This window comes from Strix aluco, chromosome 12 (genome assembly GCF_031877795.1).
Source record: "Strix aluco isolate bStrAlu1 chromosome 12, bStrAlu1.hap1, whole genome shotgun sequence".
NCBI classification, from domain to species: Eukaryota; Metazoa; Chordata; class Aves; order Strigiformes; family Strigidae; genus Strix; species Strix aluco.
The window spans coordinates 5,831,722-5,853,985 of NC_133942.1; the positions used below are offsets into that span (position 1 = coordinate 5,831,722).

At 55.2% G+C, this 22,264-nt stretch overlaps 4 protein-coding genes across 6 annotated transcripts; 1 reads left to right on the forward strand and 3 right to left on the reverse strand.

The window, feature by feature from the left end:
- The first annotated feature begins 108 nt into the window (after window positions 1–108).
- On the forward strand, window positions 109–3,906 carry MPI (mannose phosphate isomerase). Of its 2 annotated transcripts, none has more exons than XM_074836832.1 (8): window positions 109–360; window positions 784–911; window positions 1,216–1,416; window positions 1,500–1,641; window positions 1,809–1,991; window positions 2,111–2,284; window positions 2,433–2,641; window positions 3,112–3,906. In XM_074836832.1, the coding sequence occupies exons 1-8, from the start codon at window positions 348–350 to the stop codon at window positions 3,328–3,330; spliced, it is 1,269 nt and encodes a 422-aa protein (XP_074692933.1). In that variant the 5' UTR covers window positions 109–347; the 3' UTR covers window positions 3,331–3,906. The 2 variants fall into 2 exon arrangements, with proteins under 2 accessions (XP_074692933.1, XP_074692934.1); XM_074836833.1 differs by having other exon boundaries at window positions 155–363.
- Window positions 3,907–4,217: 311 nt separating this feature from the next.
- Window positions 4,218–9,245, reverse strand: FAM219B (family with sequence similarity 219 member B). Of its 2 annotated transcripts, none has more exons than XM_074836835.1 (6): window positions 8,634–9,245; window positions 7,231–7,333; window positions 6,837–6,927; window positions 6,350–6,427; window positions 6,048–6,096; window positions 4,218–5,501 (listed from the first exon to the last, which is right to left on the reverse strand). In XM_074836835.1, exons 1-6 carry the CDS (start codon window positions 8,994–8,996, stop codon window positions 5,346–5,348), a joined length of 840 nt encoding a protein of 279 aa, XP_074692936.1. In that variant the 5' UTR covers window positions 8,997–9,245; the 3' UTR covers window positions 4,218–5,345. The 2 variants fall into 2 exon arrangements, with proteins under 2 accessions (XP_074692936.1, XP_074692935.1); XM_074836834.1 differs by having other exon boundaries at window positions 4,218–5,504; window positions 8,634–9,235.
- Window positions 9,246–9,377: 132 nt separating this feature from the next.
- COX5A (cytochrome c oxidase subunit 5A) lies at window positions 9,378–17,963 on the reverse strand. Its single transcript, XM_074836838.1, is given in 6 exon segments — window positions 9,378–9,540; window positions 11,209–11,331; window positions 12,700–12,821; window positions 13,903–14,019; window positions 17,676–17,892; window positions 17,895–17,963. Coding segments are annotated over 5 exon segments (639 nt in total). The 3' UTR covers window positions 9,378–9,540; window positions 11,209–11,217.
- A 1,789-nt stretch (window positions 17,964–19,752) lies between these two features.
- RPP25 (ribonuclease P/MRP subunit p25) lies at window positions 19,753–21,825 on the reverse strand. Its single transcript, XM_074836836.1, has one exon. The coding sequence runs from the start codon at window positions 21,432–21,434 to the stop codon at window positions 20,787–20,789; it is 648 nt and encodes a 215-aa protein (XP_074692937.1). The 5' UTR covers window positions 21,435–21,825; the 3' UTR covers window positions 19,753–20,786.
- Between the last annotated feature and the right edge of the window lie 439 nt (window positions 21,826–22,264).

Consider the following 22,264-nt stretch of genomic DNA (forward strand, 5'->3'; position numbering starts at 1 on the left):
CCGCGACGAGCGGGTCCCGCGGGGCGCGGCCGCGTGACGTCACAGCGGCGACCACCGCCTATGGGAGGGAGCGTTACCCCTATCGGCGGGGGCACGTCTAGCGGGGCCGGGGGGGTGTGGGGGGGGTCAGGCTCTGCAGGGGGTGTCCCCATAGCGCCCGCAGCCCGTTTCCCCGCCCCGACCCCGCGGCCGTTCCTGCGGGCGGTGCCGGGCAGCGCCGCCCGCTCCTGGGTGCGCGTAGGGCGCTGCCCCGCCCAGCCGGGCCGGGGGAGGCGGTGCCGCCGCCGGAGCAGCCACCGCGGGACTACGGCTCCCGGCCTGCCCTGCCCTGCCGCGCCGGCCGAGCCATGGCGGAGATCCGTGGTGAGCGGGGCCCGGGGAGCAGCAGCGGGGCGGGGGGGCACCTTGGGCCTGCAGGCTGTCCCCAGGGGAGTGGGATCTCCCGTGGGGATGGGGACCCTTGGGTGGGCAGAGCACGCCCACGGGGTTAGAGACACACACACACACACCCCCCGGGGACTCCCAGGGCGGTGGGGCAGAGGCACCACGACCCCTGCCCGCAGCCCAGGGACCCCCAAGCCCCCTATAGGATGATTTAAAATTGCTCTCCCCAAATACCCCCTCCCTGTCAAAGCTCTCGGTCCCCACCCTGCCCTGGCGCCCTCTCACCCCGCACCGAAGGGCTTGGAGCTGCCTGCCCCACCACCGGGGTGCCCGGGAGGGTTTTGTGGGGGGCAGAGGGTCATTTCTGGCCCCCCATAAAGTCTGGCTTCCCTCCCGCAGTGTTCCCCCTCTCCTGTGCCGTGCAGAGCTACGCCTGGGGGAAGGTGGGGCTGGAAAGCGAAGTAGCCAAGTTGCTGGCCAGCAGTGACCCCCTGGTCCAGATCCAGCCCAACCAGCCCTACGCGGAGGTGAGTGCCTGGCCACGTGTCCGTATGTCCGTCCCATCTGTGCGCCCGTCCCAACTCTCACCATCCCAGCTCCAGCCGTCTCAGGGAGGGATGTGGACCCCCCACCGGTCCCAGTCCCCTGTAGCCCTGGGGGGCTGCGGGGCTGCCCCAGGGGAGGAGGACAGGAGAAGCCAGGCGTGACTCAGCCCCTGAGGGAGCGGCCTTGGCCGCATCGATCGTCTCTGGGGCCAAGCAGCCTCGAGAAAAGCCCAAGTCATCCCCGTTGGCTGCCCAGCTCAGGGGTCCGTCTGTCTGTCTCCTGCAGCTCTGGATGGGCGCGCACCCCCGGGGTGACGCCATCATCCGGGATAACCGCATCCCCCAAAAGACCCTGGGCCAGTGGATCGCTGACAACCCCGCTTGCCTGGGGGTGAAGGTGAAGGAAGCCTTCCAGGGTCATCTGCCCTTCCTCTTCAAGGTGCTGTCGGTCAACACTGCCCTCTCCATCCAGGCACACCCCAACAAGGTAGGGAGAGCCCCGGGGGGGCAGCCCCAGCCGGACCCTGTGTCCCTGGGGAGGTCACCCAGCTCCTCTGCCTCCCTCCCCAGGAGCTGGCAGCGAAGCTGCACGCCCAGTTCCCCGAGCACTACCCCGATGCCAACCACAAGCCTGAAATGGCCATCGCTCTCACCCCCTTCGAGGGCTTGTGCGGCTTTCGGCCGGTGGAGGAGATCGTCTCCTTCCTCCAGAGTAAGGATGGCGATGGAGGGCGGGCGTGAGGTCAGACCCCGGTGCCACCTTCCCTCCCTGCGGCGGGTTCAGGGTGGGGACAGTGGCTGTGTTACCTCGGGATGGGGGTGCTGGGCTCCCCCGTGGTGGCAGCCACCGGGGGTGACTTGGGCTGGCCACCCTGGCAGGCGTCCCTGAGCTGCGGGCGCTGATCGGGGAGGTGGCGGCGGAGCAGCTGGAGCGCAGCGGCAGTGACGACCCCCGCGGCGTCTCGGCTGCCCTCCGCGTCTGCTTCACCCGCCTGATGAAGAGCGAGAAGAAGTTCTTTGTCGACCAGCTGAACATGCTGGTGAAGAGGATCTCCCAGGAAGGTGGGTCCTGTCTGCCCGCCGCGGCCCCCCCAGAACAGTTTGGGGGGTGCTGTGTTTAGGGGAGGAGATGGGGCACCCCCCCAGCTCCCTCCGCAGCGTTACGCCTGGTTTCTGCGCAGTGGCGGAAGGGAAGGACACGTCGGGAAGCAACGGGGACCTGCTGCTGCGGCTGCACTCCCAGTACCCGGGGGACATCGGCTGCTTCACTATTTATTTCCTCAACCTGGTGAGGCTGGAGCCGGGGGAGGCCATGTTCCTGGGAGCCAACGAGCCCCACGCCTACCTGAACGGAGGTGAGCATTGTGGTGGGCTTTCCTAACCCAGAACCCGGAAGAACTGTCCCCCAGGGTGGCCACGGTCTCCTGCACAAGCTTGGACCACCACCCCCTGGGACACGCAGCAGGGCTGGGGTGGGCTGACAGTGCTGCCTCATCCCTGCAGACTGTGTGGAGTGCATGGCGTGCTCGGATAACACGGTGCGCGCTGGGCTCACCCCCAAATTCATCGACGTCCTCACCTTGTGCGAGATGCTCAACTACACGCCGGCACCCAGCAGCTCCAAGATCTTCCCGGCTGCGCAGAGCCAGCTCGACCCCAGCATCTACCTCTACGACCCACCTGTGCCAGACTTCGCCATCATGAGGATAGAGGTGAGCGGTGACGGGTCTGCTCTGGGGACGTGGCGGGGGGACGCCAGCTTTGTCCTGGCCTGGCTGTGCTCTTAGTAGGACATCTCGGTGTTGGCTGGGGTTTTCTTAGCACAGGTTTGCTCGCCCTTGTAGTTAGTGCCCCAGTGAGGATGGAGGGATCCTTGGGGATGCTTGTGTCACCCCTAGGCTGTGCTGCAGGCTCCTCTCTCTCCCCTGTTCCCCCTGCACAGAGCTCACTCACCTTCTCCAGCAGTTGTGGGCAGGGAGAGGACCAGGAGGAGATCTCAGGGGTGCAGCATGGGTGTCCTCAGCTAAGCTGAGGTCCCTGGGGTTGGGCTGCTGCAAGGTGCAGGGTGGCCAGGGCACAGCAAAGGCTGCAGCAGGGTGGGAATGGGATGACCCCCTTCCACCTCTCCAAAGAGAAGAAAAGCTGGGGAATACTCAAGCCACAGTGACCCTTTCCATTGCAGATCCCCTCCTCCATCAAGCTGTACCTCGTCTCTGCCATGGACTCTGCCAGCATCTTGCTGGTGATCCAAGGGACAGCCGTGGGCACCTCCACAGCCGCAGCCTCCGAAATGACTCTGCGTCGTGGCTCTGTGCTCTTCATCTCCGCTAACGAGAGCATCTCCCTCCACCTCTCCTCGCCGGATGGGATGCTGCTCTTCCGAGCCTGCTGCCTCCTCTGAGCGGGACCCGGGACGCTTCCCCCCAATCACTCCACATTTGAGTAGATAGAAACTGGCCTGGGCAGAGTCATCTTGCTTGGAAGTTTCCCCTCCATCTATTAAACCCCCAAACCAGCCCACACCCAATGTATAGAAAGAGCAATTCCACGAATCAACTCCTTGGACATGGCACGGAGCAGAGCGGGCAGAGGAAGAGCATCTCCCCTTGCAGCTTGTTAGCCATGTCCCTGTAGCATCATACCCTCTGGGTGCTGTCAATACCACACGGCAACTCCTTTTATTTTTTTCCCCCTTCCGTCTCGCCGAGAAGCAGCAGGGAGGCCTGAGGTCTGCACTCCAGGTCTCAAGCATCTCTGCCCGGCTTCTAGGAGCTGCTGCTCCCTCCTGCAAATGTGATGCTGAGGCTTTCTGCTGCTCCTGGGTGCCTGGTGGGCTCTTCCCAAGCCTGGCCGAGGGCAGGCAGTCCTCTGAGCCGTGTCACCCCTTCCCCAGCTGTAAAAGGGAGCTGCCTGGGGTGGGTGACGGAGCTGGAGGGCCTCCAGTGCTGTGAATAAAGTGGTGACTTTGTCCTCGGCACAGGGCAGCGTGGTGTAGGGAGCAGGAGGAGGACGGGGAGAAGCACTGGTGTCTGCAGGGCTCGGGGACCAGAGGAGACTGGGGGCAGCTCCAGCATCCCCCCGGTGCCGGCTGCGACCTTCCCTGCATCGCCCCGTAGCAGCAGCAGCCTGGGCAACATGGCAGCTCCACAGGGAAAGAGGACACAGGGGTAAAATGTGACAAGGGAAACCAGATTGCTCCAAAAATGGGCCAGGGAAAGGAGCCCTCCCGAGGGCTGCTGCGGGGAGCAGGGCTCAGCGCCCTGCCATAGCACCAAAACACCCTCTGAGTAACGAGATCCAGTTTATTGAGTGCTCCCTTTAAGAAGTAAAATACAAAAAAAAAAAAAAAAACCAACCCAAACTGAACAGTTCAGGTCTCTAGACATAAATATTTAAATAAGGTTTCTTTATAAGAAGCTGATTGTCCTCTATATAGTAGAGCAGGACCATGATTTAAGGCAGCTTTTAAGGTTCACAGCAGGGAGACTCCGCAGCCACCCCAAATCCACACCCAAAAGGAACTGTGCAGAGCTGGCACGGGGGGGTCTGGGCTGCCCCGTGCCAGCATCAGCTGGAACAAGCCATTAGCTCCAAACCCAGGACTTACTGGGTCCCTGGAGAGGCAGAAAGCGGGGAGCTCCCAGCCCAAGCAGTAGCTGCTGGTGGATATAACAAATGCAGACACTTAAAGCTCAGCAGCCTGCCCCAATCCGGTCCGTTGGGTTCCTCCCATCTTCTCCATCGCAGCTGCAATCTTTGGTTGAGATCAGCCCAGGCTTTGGGAGGAGGGAACCCAGCAGCAATTAATTGCAAGCAGCATGAGACAGGTAAATGAGGCAGCTCTCTGCCAGCCTGTGCTGACCCCAGCCTCGCTGGCTTGGCCTCAGCCTGCCAGGGAGGAGGGGTGACTGAAGAGAAAATAAATAGAAAAAGGGTCTCAGGGCTTCCCAGCCCAGTCCCACACCACAACAGTTCGACCCCCACCTCTTAGGGAGGGCTGGGAAAGGCAACCTGTGTCCAGGGCCAGTTCGTAATCCTCAGCGTGGCCCGTCAGAGGAAAAGAGGAGGTCAGGCAAACCCAAGAGCATTTGCTGCTGCACCTCCCCAATTCCTTCCCTCTACACTCCCATGGAGGTGCCCAGGCTCTGCCTCTCCTCCCTCCCCACCCCAGCCAGGCGACAGGTCCCATCCAGGCCATCTAAATGTCACCATGCCACCTCTCCCTGATATTGCTGAATGTAAGGAAAAGTCCTTTGGGTTGGTTGGTTGCTGCTGCTCACCACGAGCAGCATCACAGCATCCTTCCGTCCTTGTGTCACCGTCCCAGCGCGGGACACAGACACCAACAGCCATCCCACAGGACAAAGAAAGTGCTGGCTTTTGACCTGTTTTTGCACAGCCCCAGGCGAGCAGCATCTACTGGATCACACAGGAGAGATTTTCTCCAAAACAACAGGGGCAAGAAGAGGAGGCGACAGGTTTCGGGGGGATGAGATCCAGATCTTCGTCATCGGGGACCTCATCGAGGTGGTACCCATCCTGCAGCAGCTGCCGGCTCAGGTCCTGGTTCACCTGCTGGGGGGAGCAAAGGAGGCAGAGCTGGTTAAAATTAGTCCCACTTTAGTTAAAATTCAGGTCTCAGGGCTTACAAAGGGTAAGGCTGCGAGCAAGAAGGGCATCATGTCCTCCCTCCACATGGGGAGGAGCAGCACAACCAGAGCAGAGGAGACATAAGCAAAAGATCAAAGAGCTTTTTCTGGGCTGCAGCACCCTGACACAGACCCCATGCACCCCAAAACACCCCATGGGCTACGACACTCTTGTATATGGAGCTCTTCAGCTGCCCCGCTGCAGGGTCTGGGGGTAGACGATGCTTTAGGTGCAAAGGGTGAAGCTGTGACAGCCAGCTGGGGCCTGCAAAAGGGAGATTTATGGGTGGCTTAAATGTATCAGGCGGCAGAGGCAGCAGTTTGCAAAGCAGAGCTCTGCAGGATGAACACACACATACACACCCCGTAGGGTGATGCTTCATTCCAGCCCCTATACAGAGCCCGAGGTGTAACAGGGCCAAGGGAACCCGCGGGGACCGCGCTGTCGGGGTCAAACCCCTGGACTTGCCTCGGCGGAGGAGTAGCCCGAGGAACATCTGGATCCCAGCTCCCCGTCACTAAGAGAAGGAGGAAACAGTCACAGCCAGCCAGGAAGCAGTGTCCTTGCTTGGGGTGCAGACAAGGGAATCTCAGGGGGGGAAAAGGGAGCCGGCAGCGTAACCCCAAGGGATTTGTCAAATTTGGGACAACAGGAGTGTTTGGCTGCTAAGAGTTCTACAAGTGACAAGGAAAATCAATCCCCCAAAAAAGCCAACTCTGAGCCTGCAACACCCCCCACCCAAAATCCTGGGATATTCGCCCAGTCCCCACCTGTCCGAATCGAGGGAGACCAGGTTTTCATCCACCGTCTGGCTGAGCGCTGTGTAGCCCTTGTTAAACTTCACCGACCTGCCAGAAAGCGGAGGAGTGAGCTGGTGACAGGGGTTTTGATGTGAAAATGCAGCCACAGAGCTGGTGGACTGAGGAGCCAGGGCAGGAATCCCTGTCCTGAATGTCCTCTCCCACCCAGGAATGGTCCAGAGCCACCACCAGCTAAGAATAAACTCCATCTGAGCTCTAGGCTACCCAATTAAATCCTTAACACCAAACCATCCCTAAAACAAAGAGAAGCAGCAGCATGGCCCTTCGCAGAGCAACTCCTAAGTTTTGCAGGAAAAGTGCTATATTTTATTATATTGGATGCTTGCTGGCCGCAACAGAGCCAGCAGACTAAGGTCCCAAACTCATTTTTTAATCCTCCGAGCTCCCCAGTCTCCCTAAGGAATGTGAAAAGAGGAAAAGAAAAACAAGATCAGACCTTTTAGCCGCCGGCTTCGGCTGGTGCAGTGTGGGTGCCCCCAGCAGCCCCTGCCTTCGCAGCGCTGCCTTCGCCAGCTCGCGCTGCCTCTCTGAAAGCCAAGCACAGGGGCAGAGCTAAAAATACCCAAACACTCCCCAAGGGTCTTTTTTTTTTGGGGGGGGGGGGGAGGTGAAGCATTGCAGGTCAGTCCTAAGGAGAGCATGGGGGCATTGCAGTGCTTTCCACAGGCAGCGCCCACAGGTTCTTACGGGGTTTTTTTAATGTGGGTTTTTTATTATTTTATCCCACCAAGGAACAAAAAGGCTTTCGTTCGCTCCGACCCTGGGCGAGAGGCACAGATGTCTCCCCAAATCCCGGCAGAGTCCCTGGGACAACACTGAGCATCACTTACGGAGCTTGGCGTGAATGGAGGGAGGCTTGCTCATGATGTACGGTCCCCTTTTCTCCACCGCATCCGTCGCCTTGTTCAGCTTATTGGTTTCAGCCCAAATCAGCTAAAAAAAAGGAACAAAGCACATTTAGTATCATCTCTCTATGGGGATGAAGTAAAGCAGAGTCATCTCAGAGCATCTAGTCATTCTTGGGAACTCAACGTCAGCTGGGGAGAGCTGGGATGGGACGGCTCCTCCTCCCCAGCCCTGTGCTGCGGCTGGAGGAGGGAGAGGAAAAGGAATAAGCAGATCTATTAGCAGATGAAGGGATTATTTGGGAATGGCGATGCTAAATTAAAAGCGCACGTGGTGACCAGCAGTTTCTTTGCAAGCTTAATGCCAGTAATACTCAGGACAAGATGTGATGGAGGAGATTTAACTAGCAGGTTCATCAAATAAACAATAAGGATACTTTATTTGAACTTCTCCACAGAGTTTGAGTCTTTCAAGCTTCTCCCCATACAATAATAAAACCACATCATTAAAATGAAAGCAGTGTCATATAATCAGGTCTGAGAGTCAGGGCTTTAAGGAAGAGCCTGCCCTGTCTGTAAGGCATTTATCATCAAGGAGAGCCAGCACTACTCAGTGACAACGGGCAGGAAAAAAGTTCTATAAATACAATAATTAATGAAGAAAAGAGAGGAAAATTCAGAAAATGGGAGACAGAGTCAGTGCAGGAAGGACAGGGAATTAGAGAAAGCAGTTAATGAAGAAACAATGCAGAAGACCTGGGGTGGTGATCGGAGAGCACAAGCAGGATTAGCATCAGTGTCTTAAGCCAGAATTAGCAAGGCAGAGCCTTACACACGGGAATAACTCTGTGCACAGGGAGTTGGGGCCGCCTGGGTCAGTGGGGTTAACCAGGCAGGCAGCAAACTTCTGCCCGCTGCTCCCTTGTATCCCCTGTATGTGCTATACCCCTCCCTGTGCAGCCCCTGCACACGCTCTGCTTTACACCGCCCCTGCCCTACCCTGTGCCACCACACGTATAACCCCCTTACAGCCAGATGCACACCCTCTACCCCTATACTGCTCCTCTGCATACGCCCCAGCCAGGCCCCACACAGACCTCAGCCCTACACCACCCCCATGCACACACCCCATACTGCCCCCACACACACCCAGCCCTATACCACCCCATGCACACACCCCATACTGCCCCCACACAGACCCCAGCCCTATACCGCCCCCATGCACACACCCCATACTGCCCCCACACAGACCCCAGCCCTATACCACCCCCATGCACACACCCCGTACTGCCCCCACACAGACCCCAGCCCTATACCACCCCCACGCACACACCCCAGCCCTATATCCCCACGCACACACTCCACAGTGCCCCCGGCCCCGCACGTACCCCCGGTGCCCGCCGCCCGCCGGGCCTGCTCCCAGCGGGACCGGCTCCGGGACCGGCTCCGCCGCCGCCCGTCGCCATGGCCGCCCGTCGCCCCGCCCCCTCGCCTCTCCCGCCAATGGCAGCGCGCGGCGGCGGGATCCAGCCAATAGGAGGCGGGGAGGTGGCGCGCGCCCCCGCCGCGCATGCGTAGTGCGGCCGGCGGGCAGCGGCAGGGGCCGGCGGGACGTCCTGCCCCACACGGGCCTTGCCGCGAGCCCCCTCCGCACCAGGGAACTGCTTCCTGTTTTCCTGAAGAATTTCCCTCTTCCCCTCTTTTTTTTTTTGCCGGAGCCGTGGTGGGAAACAGGCTCTTGAGAGCAGCATCTCTCCTGGCAGGTGCGCAGGCAGGGCAGCGGGAGCGCGGCCCAGCGGACAGGAGCCTCCCACCCACCTCGGACGCTTCGTTAGGCCCCGACTTCGTCACGGTGAACCGACTCCGCCAAGGGCAGGGAGAGCTCTGCAAGCCCTCCTCCTCCTCCCCAAAGCTGTGAGTACAGGAGGGTCACCATGCCCTCCAGACACATCCTTCCTTACCTTTCCCTTCCCGAAGGTGGAGCTAGAAGCCACAGACGCACGCTTTGCCGGGCAAATAATGATTTATAAGCTCTTGCACGTACTCTTTTTTACAGTTATATATTTATAGTTTGTGTCCTTCTTTCCCCGTAAAAACAAAAAGAAATAACCACACAAGCCACCGCTACCACATCAGTCAAACCAGTTTTTCCTTTATTAGGTCCAACTTCACATCACATATATTGTGACTCAATAAAGGAAGAAGTTCTTTCAAATAAGGTAATATTTTAACATTTGTGTCTTCAGGCGACTGTGTACAATCAGGTAGCATCAGTAAAATGCTCGAGTAATGCACCTGGAACAGAAAAGAACAGAAAAGCCATTAAAGGAGCAGCTCAGTATCTCCACAGAGTTTCCATGGTGCCTCAAATGAGTTATTTCACAGAATCATCTCGGTTGGAAAAGCCCTTGAAGCTCCTCCAGTCCAACCATGAACCTCACCCTGACCGTTCCCAACTCCACCAGATCCCTCAGCGCTGAGTCAACCCGACTCTTCAACCCCTCCAGGGATGGGGACTCCCCCCCTGCCCTGGGCAGCCCATTCCAACGCCCAACAACCCCTTCTGCAAAGAAATCCTTCCCAAGAGCCAGTCTGACCCTGCCCTGGCGCAGCTTGAGGCCATTCCCTCTTGTCCTGGCGCTGGTTCCTTGGCTCAAGAGACTCATCCCCCCTCTCTGCACCCTCCTTTCAGGGAGTTGTAGAGGGCCATGAGGTCTCCCTCTTTTTTATTATTTATTTTTATTTACACTCAAAGCCCAGTTTAATCATACTCAGCCCCCAAATGCAGTTACTGCATTGCCAGCACAGCTGTCTCAGTACCCCCCTTGCACCAAGACATCATGTCCCAGGGCAAGGAGGAGGGCAGGGACTTAAAGATCCAGAATTAAGTACTATTTGCAGTCTGACACCTGATACCTCTATTCTAAGCACAATATCAAAAAAAGAATATGACACTGGCCATCTCCTGAAGAAACTGAGTTAACAGACTGTCTTTACATAACTTTACTTCCACAAGGATTTTTATTTAGGGCTTAATTTTAGTCTGGGATTAGAGCACATTAGGTCTTGCCTACACTTAATGACAGATCCTCATTAATCAGAGAAGCTGCTGTTTAGTAACAACACCTTCATGTGTTGCAGCTCATGCAAGAAGCTGGTATTTATGATGATCTAAATGTCATTGTTACAGCTGGTTTCAAGTTTAGAAAGTACTCAGAAGTTCAGCTCTAAAAAGCCAGCAAAACAAGTGGCTTTCCGAGACTTGAGGCCGCTACAATCAGGACAAAATACTACATGCACTGTCCCTGAAATTATCTACTGAGGCTGAAGGATATTCTGCGCACAGATCGGTTAAGCTCTGGCTATGCTACAGCTGATCTGTTCATTCTGTAAGAGAGGAGCCCTCCAAAGTACAGAAAAAAGATGCTATTTTAAGCGTAACATGAAGAAACTTCAGTGTTGTTGGGTGACTACCATCAGTGGGGCCCATTTTCTAGCACAACCTAGTAATTAGTGTCCCAGTTTTCTAAACTGGCCAGACTGTGACAATAGAGTGAAAGTTTGTGCATTTCCAGTGGAAATGATCCTGCCATTTGCTAAAAGTGCTTCTGAGGGACAAGCTGATGAGGAGCAAAGGTCAACGTGCTGCCAACAAAGTGCTGCAATACCCATTGTCGTGGCAACTGCTATGTAGAAACTTCTGGGAGGTTGGGTATGGTTGCCAACCACCCTATCCCTTCTCAAGCAACCACACTGTTCTTGTCCTAAGCCTTATCTGAAAAGGGTTAGTACCTTTTCAAGGAGACCTGTAGTTATAGAGATATCTGGAGAATCACATGACAAGCTTGAACTTCACAGCATTTCAGACCCATGAAGGCAAGGAAGAGGACTCTGTCTTTGCCAGGAGAGTTTTGGGTACAGGAGTCCCATGCCAGGAGTCTCAGAAGCAACGGCATCCCTTACCGATAAGGTTTATGCTTTGTCCAGGCCCAGTTCCTCTGGAGTGGAGATTCCCAGTTCACTCAAAGTTGGTCTAAGTTCCTGGATAACGTAAGGATAGATTTCCTTGTGAGGTCCTGCCTTGTCCTAAATAAAAAGGAATGATGTTATTTTGACAGCAAGCATTTGTCAAGGTCCACCGTACAGCGCTCAGGTCTGCAATCAAGACAAAAGGGTCCGTGGTCTGATCCACCTACTGCAGGACAGGAGAGCACAGCCCAGCTTTAACTGGGCACCAAGTAAACAAGGCTTGTGTACAGCAATACTGGAAAGTTCTCCTACCAATTCACCGTGGCTGCAAAGCACCCCAGAATAATGCTGAACTCCCCTCTGGGGGATCTGCAGATTATTCTTAACACTTGACACCTTTCCCTCACTTAACATCAGGCTGATGTGACCCGTGACGTGTGTGTGTCACCACACAAAACTAAAGGCCAAGCCACGCTCCTTCAATGAGGGATGCTTTGCAAACCAGCCCAAAGACCGCTTAGACCTTAGGAAATGTGACAAAAATGATATCCAATCAGTAAAATGGGAAAAGTAAAATCAGCTTTTGGGCAGACTTTGGAGAAAATTTAACTTGTTTGGAAATCAGGGGAAAAACATCACCGCTTGAGTAATATTTAGGTGGAGCTTCAGGACGAGCAGATACTTGTCCCCAGGTTCTGATAAACTGAGTCGTCCCCTAGGTGATGGGGACAAAAGGATGGGGGGCAGGTGGGGTGGGAAGAGATAAGGAAAACATACAAAGATGCTTCCATTGGTCTTAGTCTCTAAAACCCCTGAAAGTTTCAGTTCTACAGAAGAATGCAGAAAGCAGAAATGGCAGACTGAGAAGCAACTGATTGTGGAGTAAAGTGTGAAGCAAGCGTATCTGACAGCTAGCAGCAAAGACCTCCACACCAGTCCTCACTTGTGGCAAAAAACAGTTGTAAGGGCAGAGCTGCTGGCTTCTGCGACTGAAACAGAACTCCTGCCTCCATCCCCACCCACTTAACTCCCCGTTAAGTGAAGGCTGGACTCAGGTTTCAAGGTGCTGGTTTATGTTGTTTTTCAAGGCTATGCAGCTTCCTGAGTTACTACTCCCAGCCAGCTCAGTATTCAGTCCTTTAAGAAGCCAGTAAGCTGCCTTCACTGGAGATATTTCTAGTAATGCTTATTTTAAAAAAAAGGGCAGAAAAATCCCTAAAGACATTCCCACCTAAGTCAGCATCAGGAAAGGAAATTGTGAACATACGGCTGTTATGCTTGAAGCTGTGCTGTTCAGTAGTCTCACCTCAAAACACTTATTTCCAGCCCCCGAGCACGCGCTCATAATGAAGCTATTGATTCTGGCAGCAGGAAATTGTGGTTTCCCTTTGCACCACTAACAGTAAGCCAAGAAAAACTCTTCTCCTGCTGGGCTCTCAGCAGTGCGAACACAGCAGTCACACCCGAGGCTGCCGTTCCACTCACCTTTACAACCTCTAAGATGCGGACAGCACTGGCAAAGTCATTTAACCGTCTGCATGCCCTCAGAGCTGCATCGATGATTTTTGGTTCCGGAACCAGGTCATAACCCACAAGCGTGTTTATGCCTGTGGATACAAGGAAACACCAAGAGGAACTTGGTATCAGCTCATCATGCTATCAAAAGGAACCTGATGAGCATTATTTCGCTCCACCTCATGAAAGAATTAAGCATTATTGCAACACTAGCTGCCATTAGAAGCTGACTACAATTTTCATTGCGATTTTGGGGAGACGCACACACACAGCCAAGGGTTTTCTTTTGCTCTTCTCCCTCTCGCTGTTGCTCATTACTGTAGATTTTAAAATTTTAAGTGGATTTCATGAAATCCCAGTGGGCCAGTTTCATCCATGCTCCCAAAAGGAGTCAGTGTCTGTACCACAGCCCATCGCTTATGGAATCATTAAGAAATCCAAATGACTTCATTCCTACAGGTGTAATAAAACTAGAACTCTAGCTGCTGTCTATTCCTTTCCTCTCCTTTCCAAAGGAAGAGCCCAACACCTAGTCATCCGGGTGATGCTGGAATGATCCCTCTGGCTGTTATGCAAACACATTTTTGAGCCCTAATTGAGGTAGTTTAATAGGAGCTGGCAACTCCACAGCAAATAACAACTGGAGACAACCAGACAAACAGTGAGTTGTGGCCAAGCCATTAAGTCCAAAGAAAAACATGTGTGGTTATACACTAAGCAACAGTTGAGCTCAAATACACTCTCCTCAGAGCAAACACTTCTCTCCACCCAGGTGTTAAAAATGCATATTCTGGGGCATGAAAACTTACAGAGACTGCACTCCCACCGCCTTGTACCCCTGCTCTCCCTCATTCTGCATGCCATGGTTCCTTCCAACTCACTTGTTTGGTTGCTGAGGTGCCATCGCCTGCTGCAACAGGCTCAGAGCTGAGCAAACAGCAGCACGCCAGCCACAGGCACGCCCGGAGCAGCCAGATAACTCAGAGCAAATAAGGCTCACATAGTGCCTTGCCCCAACTGGGTATTTACAGGATTGCTCTCCTACACCAGCTCCCAGTTTTCACTATTTCTGCTCTCCAATAGCAAAGTGAAAATAAGTTATTTCTGGTCACAAAGCTATTACAAAGCAGCTATAATTACTCCATGTTACTCTTCCCTTTTCACTCAACGTACCTTTCCTGAGCTCCCAGGCATCAATATCTGGCTTGTTGAAATATGTCACCCAGCGAGCATCAAATTCTTCATCTGATTCTTGTGACCCATGAGAGTAGCAGCGGGCATGCAGTACGGCTGAATGCAAAAAGAAAGGAAGAGACTTTGAACAAACAGAAAATAACTGTACAACTGTATTTTAGCCCTGACCAAGAGACCAAAAGCCAAAAAATACATATTTCACACACTACGGTCAGTCCAGATCAGTCCTCAGCCTGGATAAGCACTGGATTAATATAGCTCACTAAATATCGGTTGCTTGTTTTGTGGCAAAATGTGTATTTTCCGTTCTACACCAGACTTCCAAAGTGTTCCCAGACCCTTTGGTCAGAGCAGGATTTAATGAAAGAGAAAACCAATTCTGTATAACCAGTCCTTAAGAGAAGTTTTCTGGGATCCCGGTTTCTGTAAGATACAGGAATCTTCCCTCTTCCCAGAGACAAGCCAGCCAGAGAAACATAACATACATGTACTTCATCAACAGATGTCCTTGCAACCAAGTAGCATGATCATTCTGTTCCCCAGACACAACCCTTCTCAAAACCACAGGACTTGTCTGTGCTGTGAGTTTAGCCCCATGAATCAGTTTTTCCAGTGGCATTCCTGCCAGAAGTAAAACCCTATACCCTATTAGTTATACCACTATCCACTTAAGATGAATATACTGGTTTATTCTGGAGTATCTTCCTACTCCTGAACCGATTCTGTAATCCAGGAAAAGCAGATTTCCCAGCTAACGGACTGTGATGGGTGACTCAATAGCAACAAGCTGCAGGTCTTTGATTCCACCATGAGTTCAGAGCAGATGAAGGCTTGTTTTGAAGTGGTTTTAGGAATCTCTGCAAAATGACCTGAGCCCAACTAGAAAGGCTCTCAAAAGCAAAGGACCGAGAGCTATTTCTTCCAGCAGTCTAGTGAAGGGGTTGAAGGAGGAAAAAAAAAAAAAAAAAAAAAAAAAATCACTGCTGTCTCTGTGTCTATCCAAGATAAAACTCCTGGATCTCAAGGTTGTAATTGCACTAATATTTGATAATTAATAAAGCACAGAAGTGGATTGTAGTCCCATGGACAAATAAGGCTGATACAACTGTGAACTCATTTCTTCCCTCAACAGTACTCTTTATCACAAATTGCCTTTTTTTTTGCAGGTCTTTTTTTTTTTTTTAAGCCAGAAAAGTTGGAACAGTTTTCTAAAAGGCACTAAAACCTAGGGTACAGCCAGCTCCACCCACATCAGAGCTGTACTGGGTCCTCCCCACACAGCCCGAGCACTCTGCCTTACCAGCAGAACAAGGCCCTGCCTAGAGACTGCTTCCCTCCCCACTGGTAATTGCACTCCACTAATATTTGCAGAGAGGTCATACACCAGATATGACCTTGCCAGTTTGAAGCTCCACTTCAGAGGAAGTCAGATATAGCTAGTCACTTTTTCTTTCTTAACCCAGCACAAAGCACTCATGCTGACCAATTAAAAAGTTTTATTTAAAAGAAGAAACTCCCGAACTGGGTTGTGTATTTTTGGCATCCTTCCAGATGCACTTTTCTGCTTTGAAGATCATAGTGAACAACATACTGCAAAGCTGCATCCTAATTCTACATAAAATATACCGGAACAAACCACAACAAGTTCAAGTTCTCATTAAGTGACAGCTCCATCTGAATGCAATCCAGACTTTTAACAAAAGTTAACACGGACTGACATTTCAGCTGCAATTCTGGTGTATGTACTGCTTCTCAAACCATGAAAATATTTTCATTTATCTATGTAATAGGTAAGGGAAAAGTAAATGACAGACCAAGTCAGAATTATAACGCTCTTTTGCCGTTCTGTAAGGACACTCCCCATCCTCCCCCAGCTCCAAAACAGACCTTTGACCCTGCTTTCTCCAATAAATCACATGCACAGCTGAGCTCAAAGCAAGAGCACTCCTCTGTAAATGCTCCTGCATGCAGGCAGGGCGTGAGAGGACAGTGCTGGCCGTTTCAGGGAGAACACTTTTCTCCCCCTAAACACAACGGAAATCCTACAGAGAAACAGCAGATCTCAGTTTGAGAAAAGCCTAGACTGAAGTTCTCGAATGCCATCTTTAAGTCGAAAAACTGAAGTCTCTTTCCACTGAGCCCTGAACGATTCCCTTTAAACAAAGGAACAACTTGGTTAGACTAAAAGGATCCTGAAGAAAAATAAAAAAGACCACAAGAATTTGAACTGTGGATGCGGTTTTTAATTGCTGCTACGTTTCTTTATCACCCTTGGTTTTCCATACTAACGCTTATGTCCATATATTGGAGACCAGACTCTGAACTGCTCCAGCCAAGCAGAAGCACCGCAGGAGCCAGCCGGGTGCCTCACTTTTCAGTGGGGTCCATCAAGGTCACCGTCACACGACATGCGTGACAGTCCAACCACACTGACCCATCCGCGTGGAGATTCCCAACTCAAGGAAGAAGCAAAGGGCAAATATGTTTGCAGAGACGCATTTTCAAGAGAACCCAAGAGAGTCTGAGAGGCCTAAAATCATCTAATATTAAACACGTTGAAGTGCCAGAATTTGTCAGCTTTCCCTGTTAACGAGCACGGAAGAGAAACACGCATCAAGAGAAGCATTAATTTACTGAAAAAGGCAAGACTGGCAACAAGAAGCTCAGGGGTGCATGTGCACTACATACAGAACATTTTGCAGCGTTATATAACACAAACCTAAACCCACGGGCACACAAGATGAACACAAAGCATTACATCTGTCGAAACACAACCCCCCGAGGCCACCGGCCAAGCAGAATCGGGTCAGAAGGGCTAAGCGGGGCGTTTGTAATACAAGACCTTGGAAAAGCAGAACATGGAGCCTGCTCGTTAGCAAAGGCGTGGAGAAGCGACGGCCACGAGCAGCCAGGGTTCAGCAGGGTACAAAGGCACTGCGAGCAAAGAATCTTAATGGATTTTTTTAATAAAAAAGTTTAAGAAGCATCCAAGAAATCCCAGCGTGCAAACAGAACGACCAGCACTTATTACTCTGCATTTTTTTTTTTTTTTAAATGCTGCAGTACACTCCCTAGGGCAACTGTTTAATGCACACGTGCTATAGGAGAGGCGCACACAGGCCTCCGAGCGCGTTAAACACGGTCACCATCTGTTAATTAGCTATTAATTGAGATACACAGGCAGTGCCTTCGCTACAGTCTCGGTATTGGAGCTCTGGTTCCCCGGCCAGCATTCACGCCGCACCGTCTGTGGCTGCTTTTCCTCCTGTTAATTGGGGTGTTAATAAGGAAAGCGACAGGAGGCCGCCAGTGGAGCAGGGCTGGCCCGCTCCCGGGGCCGGGGGGGGGCTCGGTGCCCCCGGGGCCGGGGATGAGCTGCCCGGCGGCGGAGGTCACCTCCGACCTCCCTCAATGTCACCTTCGCGGGAGGCCCGGGGAAAGCGCCGCCGCCCCCGCTACAGCGTCCGGGACGGGGCCCGGCGTCCCCCAGGAGGCGGCGGGGCCGGTAACAACGGCGGGGGGGCCAGCGGGGGCGGCGGGAGCGGGGCAGCGGCAGGGCTCGGCGGAGGCGGCGCGCACTAGGCCGCAGGCGCGGCCTGCCCTCGAGTGACGCCAGCGGGTCATTGCAAGGACACGGCGCCGCCGGCCGGGCCTCGCCGCCTCCCACCGGCCGGGGCCCTCGAGGCCGAGCCGAACCGGGCTGGGGTCGGCGCAGGCGGCGGCGGGCGGGAAGGACGCGGGCGGCCGCTCACCTGCGGGGCCGGCAGGCCGGCGGACGGCGGTACGAAGGCCGGAGACGGCGCAGCGGCGGAGGAGCGCGGCGGCAGCCAGCATGGCGGCGGGGAGGCGGCACCGGGCAGCGGGGGCGCGCGCCGCTCGCTCCTGGCACCGGACGGCGCGCGGCGGGGCGGGCAAGGGAGGGGGGAAGGGGCGGCAGCTACGGCGGCGCCGCGGGGACACACCGCGCCGTCGCGTAAGGGCGGGAAGGCCGCAGGGGGCGGGGCTTAGGGCGTCGCCCGCGGGGCGGGGCTGGCCGCCATTTTGTGGCGGGGACGGCGAGGTGCGATCCCGCTGTCAGCCGCTGCCGCCGGGCGAGCGGGCGCCCTCGGTGAGCCTTGGGGGCCGGTGTCTGTCCCGCTGCTCGTCCCGCTCCCGCACAGCGCAGGGGGGACCACAGGGAAGCGAGGGGGCCCTTCCCGGGCCCGGCTCGTGCGGCTGCGTGCTGCCAGCTCTGGCAAGGGAGAATCGCCTGACTTGGAAGAGGGGACAGTGGGGCCCAGCCTGGCTCTGGCTGCAGTACCCAGCAGCTCTCCAAGGCTCTCTGGGGCTCTGCCCCGCTGCCAGACCTGGCAGCCTCCCTCACAAACCCCAAACCTCACAGACCCTGCGGGCAGGGTGCTGCCCTCAGCCCCCTGTCACCCCATGTGCCTAGAGGGCTGACCCAGCCCTAGCTCTCGGTGGGTCTCAGGGCGCCACTGGGCTCCCAAAATCACCCCAAAAATTCCTCTTTGCTGGTGCCTGGGGTTGTGCCTCGGCAGTGCAGCACAAGATCATCGTGATAATTTTGCTTGCGGTGTTCCTTTAGGACTCTGTGGAGCCAGATGTCATCGTGCTATTTAAAATGCTTCATATTTTGGGTTAGTCTTTTTTTTCTTTTAATCATTTTTTTCATGCAGGAAATCCTTGGTCCATAGCCAGCAAAGTGAGAACTGCAAAATCCCCAGGCTCCTATTGCCTCCAAGATTGGAAATTGCCTGCATATAAAATCAATTAAAAAGAATTTTGCACATTAACAAAATAATGAGAAATGAATGATTTTTTTTTTTTTTTTTTTTTTTCCCCCTCTCCTTGCTGGGAGCAATGTGAGACAGCAGCAGTGGGGCATGGTTGGGGAAGTGAAGGGCTGTTAGTTCTCAGCATAGCTGTGACAGTCTTTAGTGTTTACGGAGGGTTTTATTTATTAGCATGATTTTTAAGTACATTTGGAGTAGGAGCCCATACCCGGTGCTCTGGCTCGTGTGTGGGGCGGAAGGTTGAACCTGAACCAGAGAGAGGAGTCTGGGAAGAGCGATCGCTGGGATGGAACCCAAAGCTTTCCCAGCCCCAAACCCGCAAAAAATAATCATAAAAATACAACAGTTGGAAATGACTGTTCAACTACACGGTGGCAGATAAGCGAAGTGAATCAATCTGTGGCAGGGCAGATAAGCACGAGCCTCTGGCCGGGAGGAGCAGCTGCCTGCTGAGGGAGATAACAAGGTCATTGCTAAACAAAACAGACCCCTGCTTCCTCCTCCTCCTCCTCGCTCCCCTGGTTCTCTTTTCATTCCCACTCCCAGCCAAGCAAAGCGCTTGCCAAGCAAGCCCTTGACAAAAGAGGGGCTGCTTGCCATCCCCGGAGAGCAGGAGCGAGGCGGGGAGATAAGGCGGCTGGCTGCAGCTGGAGCATCCCTCCCCGCTGGCTTTTGGGAAGGGTACGCTCCTTAATACCGATTTAATTCATCCCGTGGTGTACCCGGGGGCTGCCTGAGCTGGGTCAAGGGGAACCGGGTGGATTGGGGCTTGCTTGGCCTCCCATAACCCATCCCCTGCCCTCCCCGCATTGCCTTGGTCCCCGTGTGCCAGCCAGGGGGGCTGGCAGGGGGCTTTGCCAGGCTCTGCCGTGCCGGTGGGTCCGGGCTGCTGCCAGGGCACGCAGGCGGCCCCGGTCCCACCGAGGGATGGGTTTTGGCTGGGATCCCCTCGTCCTGGGTTGGCCGCAGCCCTTGCTGTGCTGATTGGTGCCGTGGTCAGCAGCCATCATGATCCCCCCATTTTCCCATAGACATATTTCAACTGTTTCTAAAGAGCTTTTATTTTCCATCCATTTCCCTTTCCCGCCTGGAAGAAGCTCCAAAGGGCTTCCGCAGGGAGGCAGCCCGCGGTGAGGGCTCTGCAGCCAAGCCCATGACCCCAAAACCTCCCCATCCCGCATCAGGCACCACATCCAGCCACCACAACAGCCCACCTAATGCTCCCACCACCACCAGCTCCCGACATCGGGGCTTCACCCCAGCTCCAGACCCTACAAACACCTCCAGGAGAGCAAAGACCTGAATATCTGATGAGGGAAGAAGGAGAAGGATTGCTTTATTTTCCTCTGCTGTCCCACAGGTAAGCAGTGCAGCGCTCAGCTCCATGGGCACGGGGAGGGAGCGACCCGTCTGCTTGTTTTTGTGTTTTATTCGGGATGAATCGCGGCGCTGCGGGGTGCTGAGCCTGGCATTAATAAACCTGACGGTTCCTCGCCGGGTGTAATTGCAGCGGTTTTGATAATGAAGGCATTACTCCAATGGGCTTGGGGCAAAACCGTCACCTGATGGTTGAGACATCGCAATGGGGAGCGATGATGTGCAGCCGAATTCCCCGGTCCGGGCACCCCTCGGTGAAAGGTGACGGGTGCTCTGCCTCCGTGGGAGTCACTGCAGAAACGGGGCTGGTGGTGGCATTGCCCCTGGGTGGCCGAATGCGGGGTCAGCAGCTCCCCCCAACACATCCTCCCCTGCTTCAATCCATAACCAAGAGCTGGCAGGTTTAACCCTTTAAGCCTCACCCCAAATCTGGCGACAAGGTGTGTCCCCCCCCAGCAGCAAGTCCTCAGGCATGGGGATCAGCTGGTGCAGTTGCAGCGAGCGGGGATGTGTTGGGGGGACCCTGCAGCACACCGCTGACCCCGGAGCAAGCATGACGCACTGCCTTTATCCACAGCAAAGCAACTAAAATACCCCCAGAGCTTCTCCAGCGTACAATCTCCTGCCTATGTAGAGGGCATATTCCTGCCTATATACCCGGCGCACGGCTGGCCAGGGTGGGAGGCGGTGGGCTCAGTGGTGGTGGTCCAGCTGGCGGTCGGTGGTCCCCGAGCCCCTCGGGTTGTCGGGTACCTGTACCTGGAACTTCTTGGTCAGCAGCTCCTCGTGGGGAGGTGGCAGGGGGCGCTTCAGCCCCTTGGCGGAGGAGCCCGACGTGTCTTCTGCATCGCAGAGCTGCGTCCCCGGCCCGTGCTGGGGCTCCGGGGGCTGGTAGCCCGTCTGGTTGGGATCCAGGGGGTCTCGGGAGAGCAGGATGCAGATGGAGGGGACGTTCTTGTGGACGGTCAGGTTCTGCGCTGGGCCACCGGGCAGCGGGTCCTGGTTCTCCCAGACCTCCAGCAAGGTTTTGTAGCGTACCTTGGTGACCTGGTGAAGACCTCCCAGCTTCCGCTTCATGATCTCCACGCAGGTGATGGTCTTGGTGACTGCCCTGCCACAACCGCTGAAGACGATCTGCCGACTGCCCTTCAGCTCCATCTGGGCCATGGCAAAGTTCATCAGGTTCCTGATCTTGCTGCCCTCCTTCACCTTCATCTCCACCACGTCTGGGGGCAGGTCGGGGAAGGGCAGTGGGCTCTCCTCCTCCGACGTCCTCACCTTTCGGAAGTTCTCCATCCTGGACTGGGTGACGGGCTTGGCTCTCTCTCCTTCAGCAGCCATCCTTCACCCCTTGCCGGTGGATCCGCTCAGGCTCCTAGCCCCCCAGGACCATGGCAGGGCTGACTCCGCTGCCCTCCAGCTCAGCCCGCAGGAGGACTGAGTTTAACCCTGCGTCCCTGGGACCACCAGCCCCTTCCCCTCTCTTCGCCCAGGGCTGGCTGGAGAGGAGCCGGCAGCAGGCTCGGTGGCTGTGCCAGAGGCTGTCCCCCGGTGGGGACGGGGCTGCAGGATCCCCTGGGTGCCCCCGGTTGCTGCCGGTGGGGACAACGGCCGGCTCTGGCTCTTGGGGGTGCTTGGGCTCCTCCGCTCCCGCTGCAGCACTCGCTTCTGCTGCTCTTTGCTTCATTCTGGACTTCAGCAGCCCCCAGAGCTGTTCTGTGTAATTAGCAGATCCTCCCCCTCTCCCTCCCCTTCCTCCCCTCCTCCTCCTCCTCCTCCTCCCCTCCTCGCTCAGCCTCCCATCCCAGCGCCCAGCTTCTGCCTTCATCCCTGCCCAGCACCGAGAGCCAGGGAAGGTGGAGGGGTGGGCAGGGAGCCCTGGTCCCCGGCCGGGAGCATGCAGGCAGGGAAGCAGCAGGCAGGGAAGGGAAGGGAAGGTGGAAGGCAGAGGGAGCAGCTCACTCTTGCCTTCATGATGCTGCCGGAGTCCTGCCCCCTTAAAGAGAACCTGGTCCCTTCTCTCGGTGTTTGCTCCGCTCAAGGACGCCAACTGCTAACTGGGAATGTCAGCAGAGTGCGGGCAGCCGGCCTGCCTGCCTCCCTGCCTGCCTGCCTGCCTCCCTGCCTGCCTGCCTGCCTCCCCTGCACCCTCTCGCCGACAGCATCCCCAG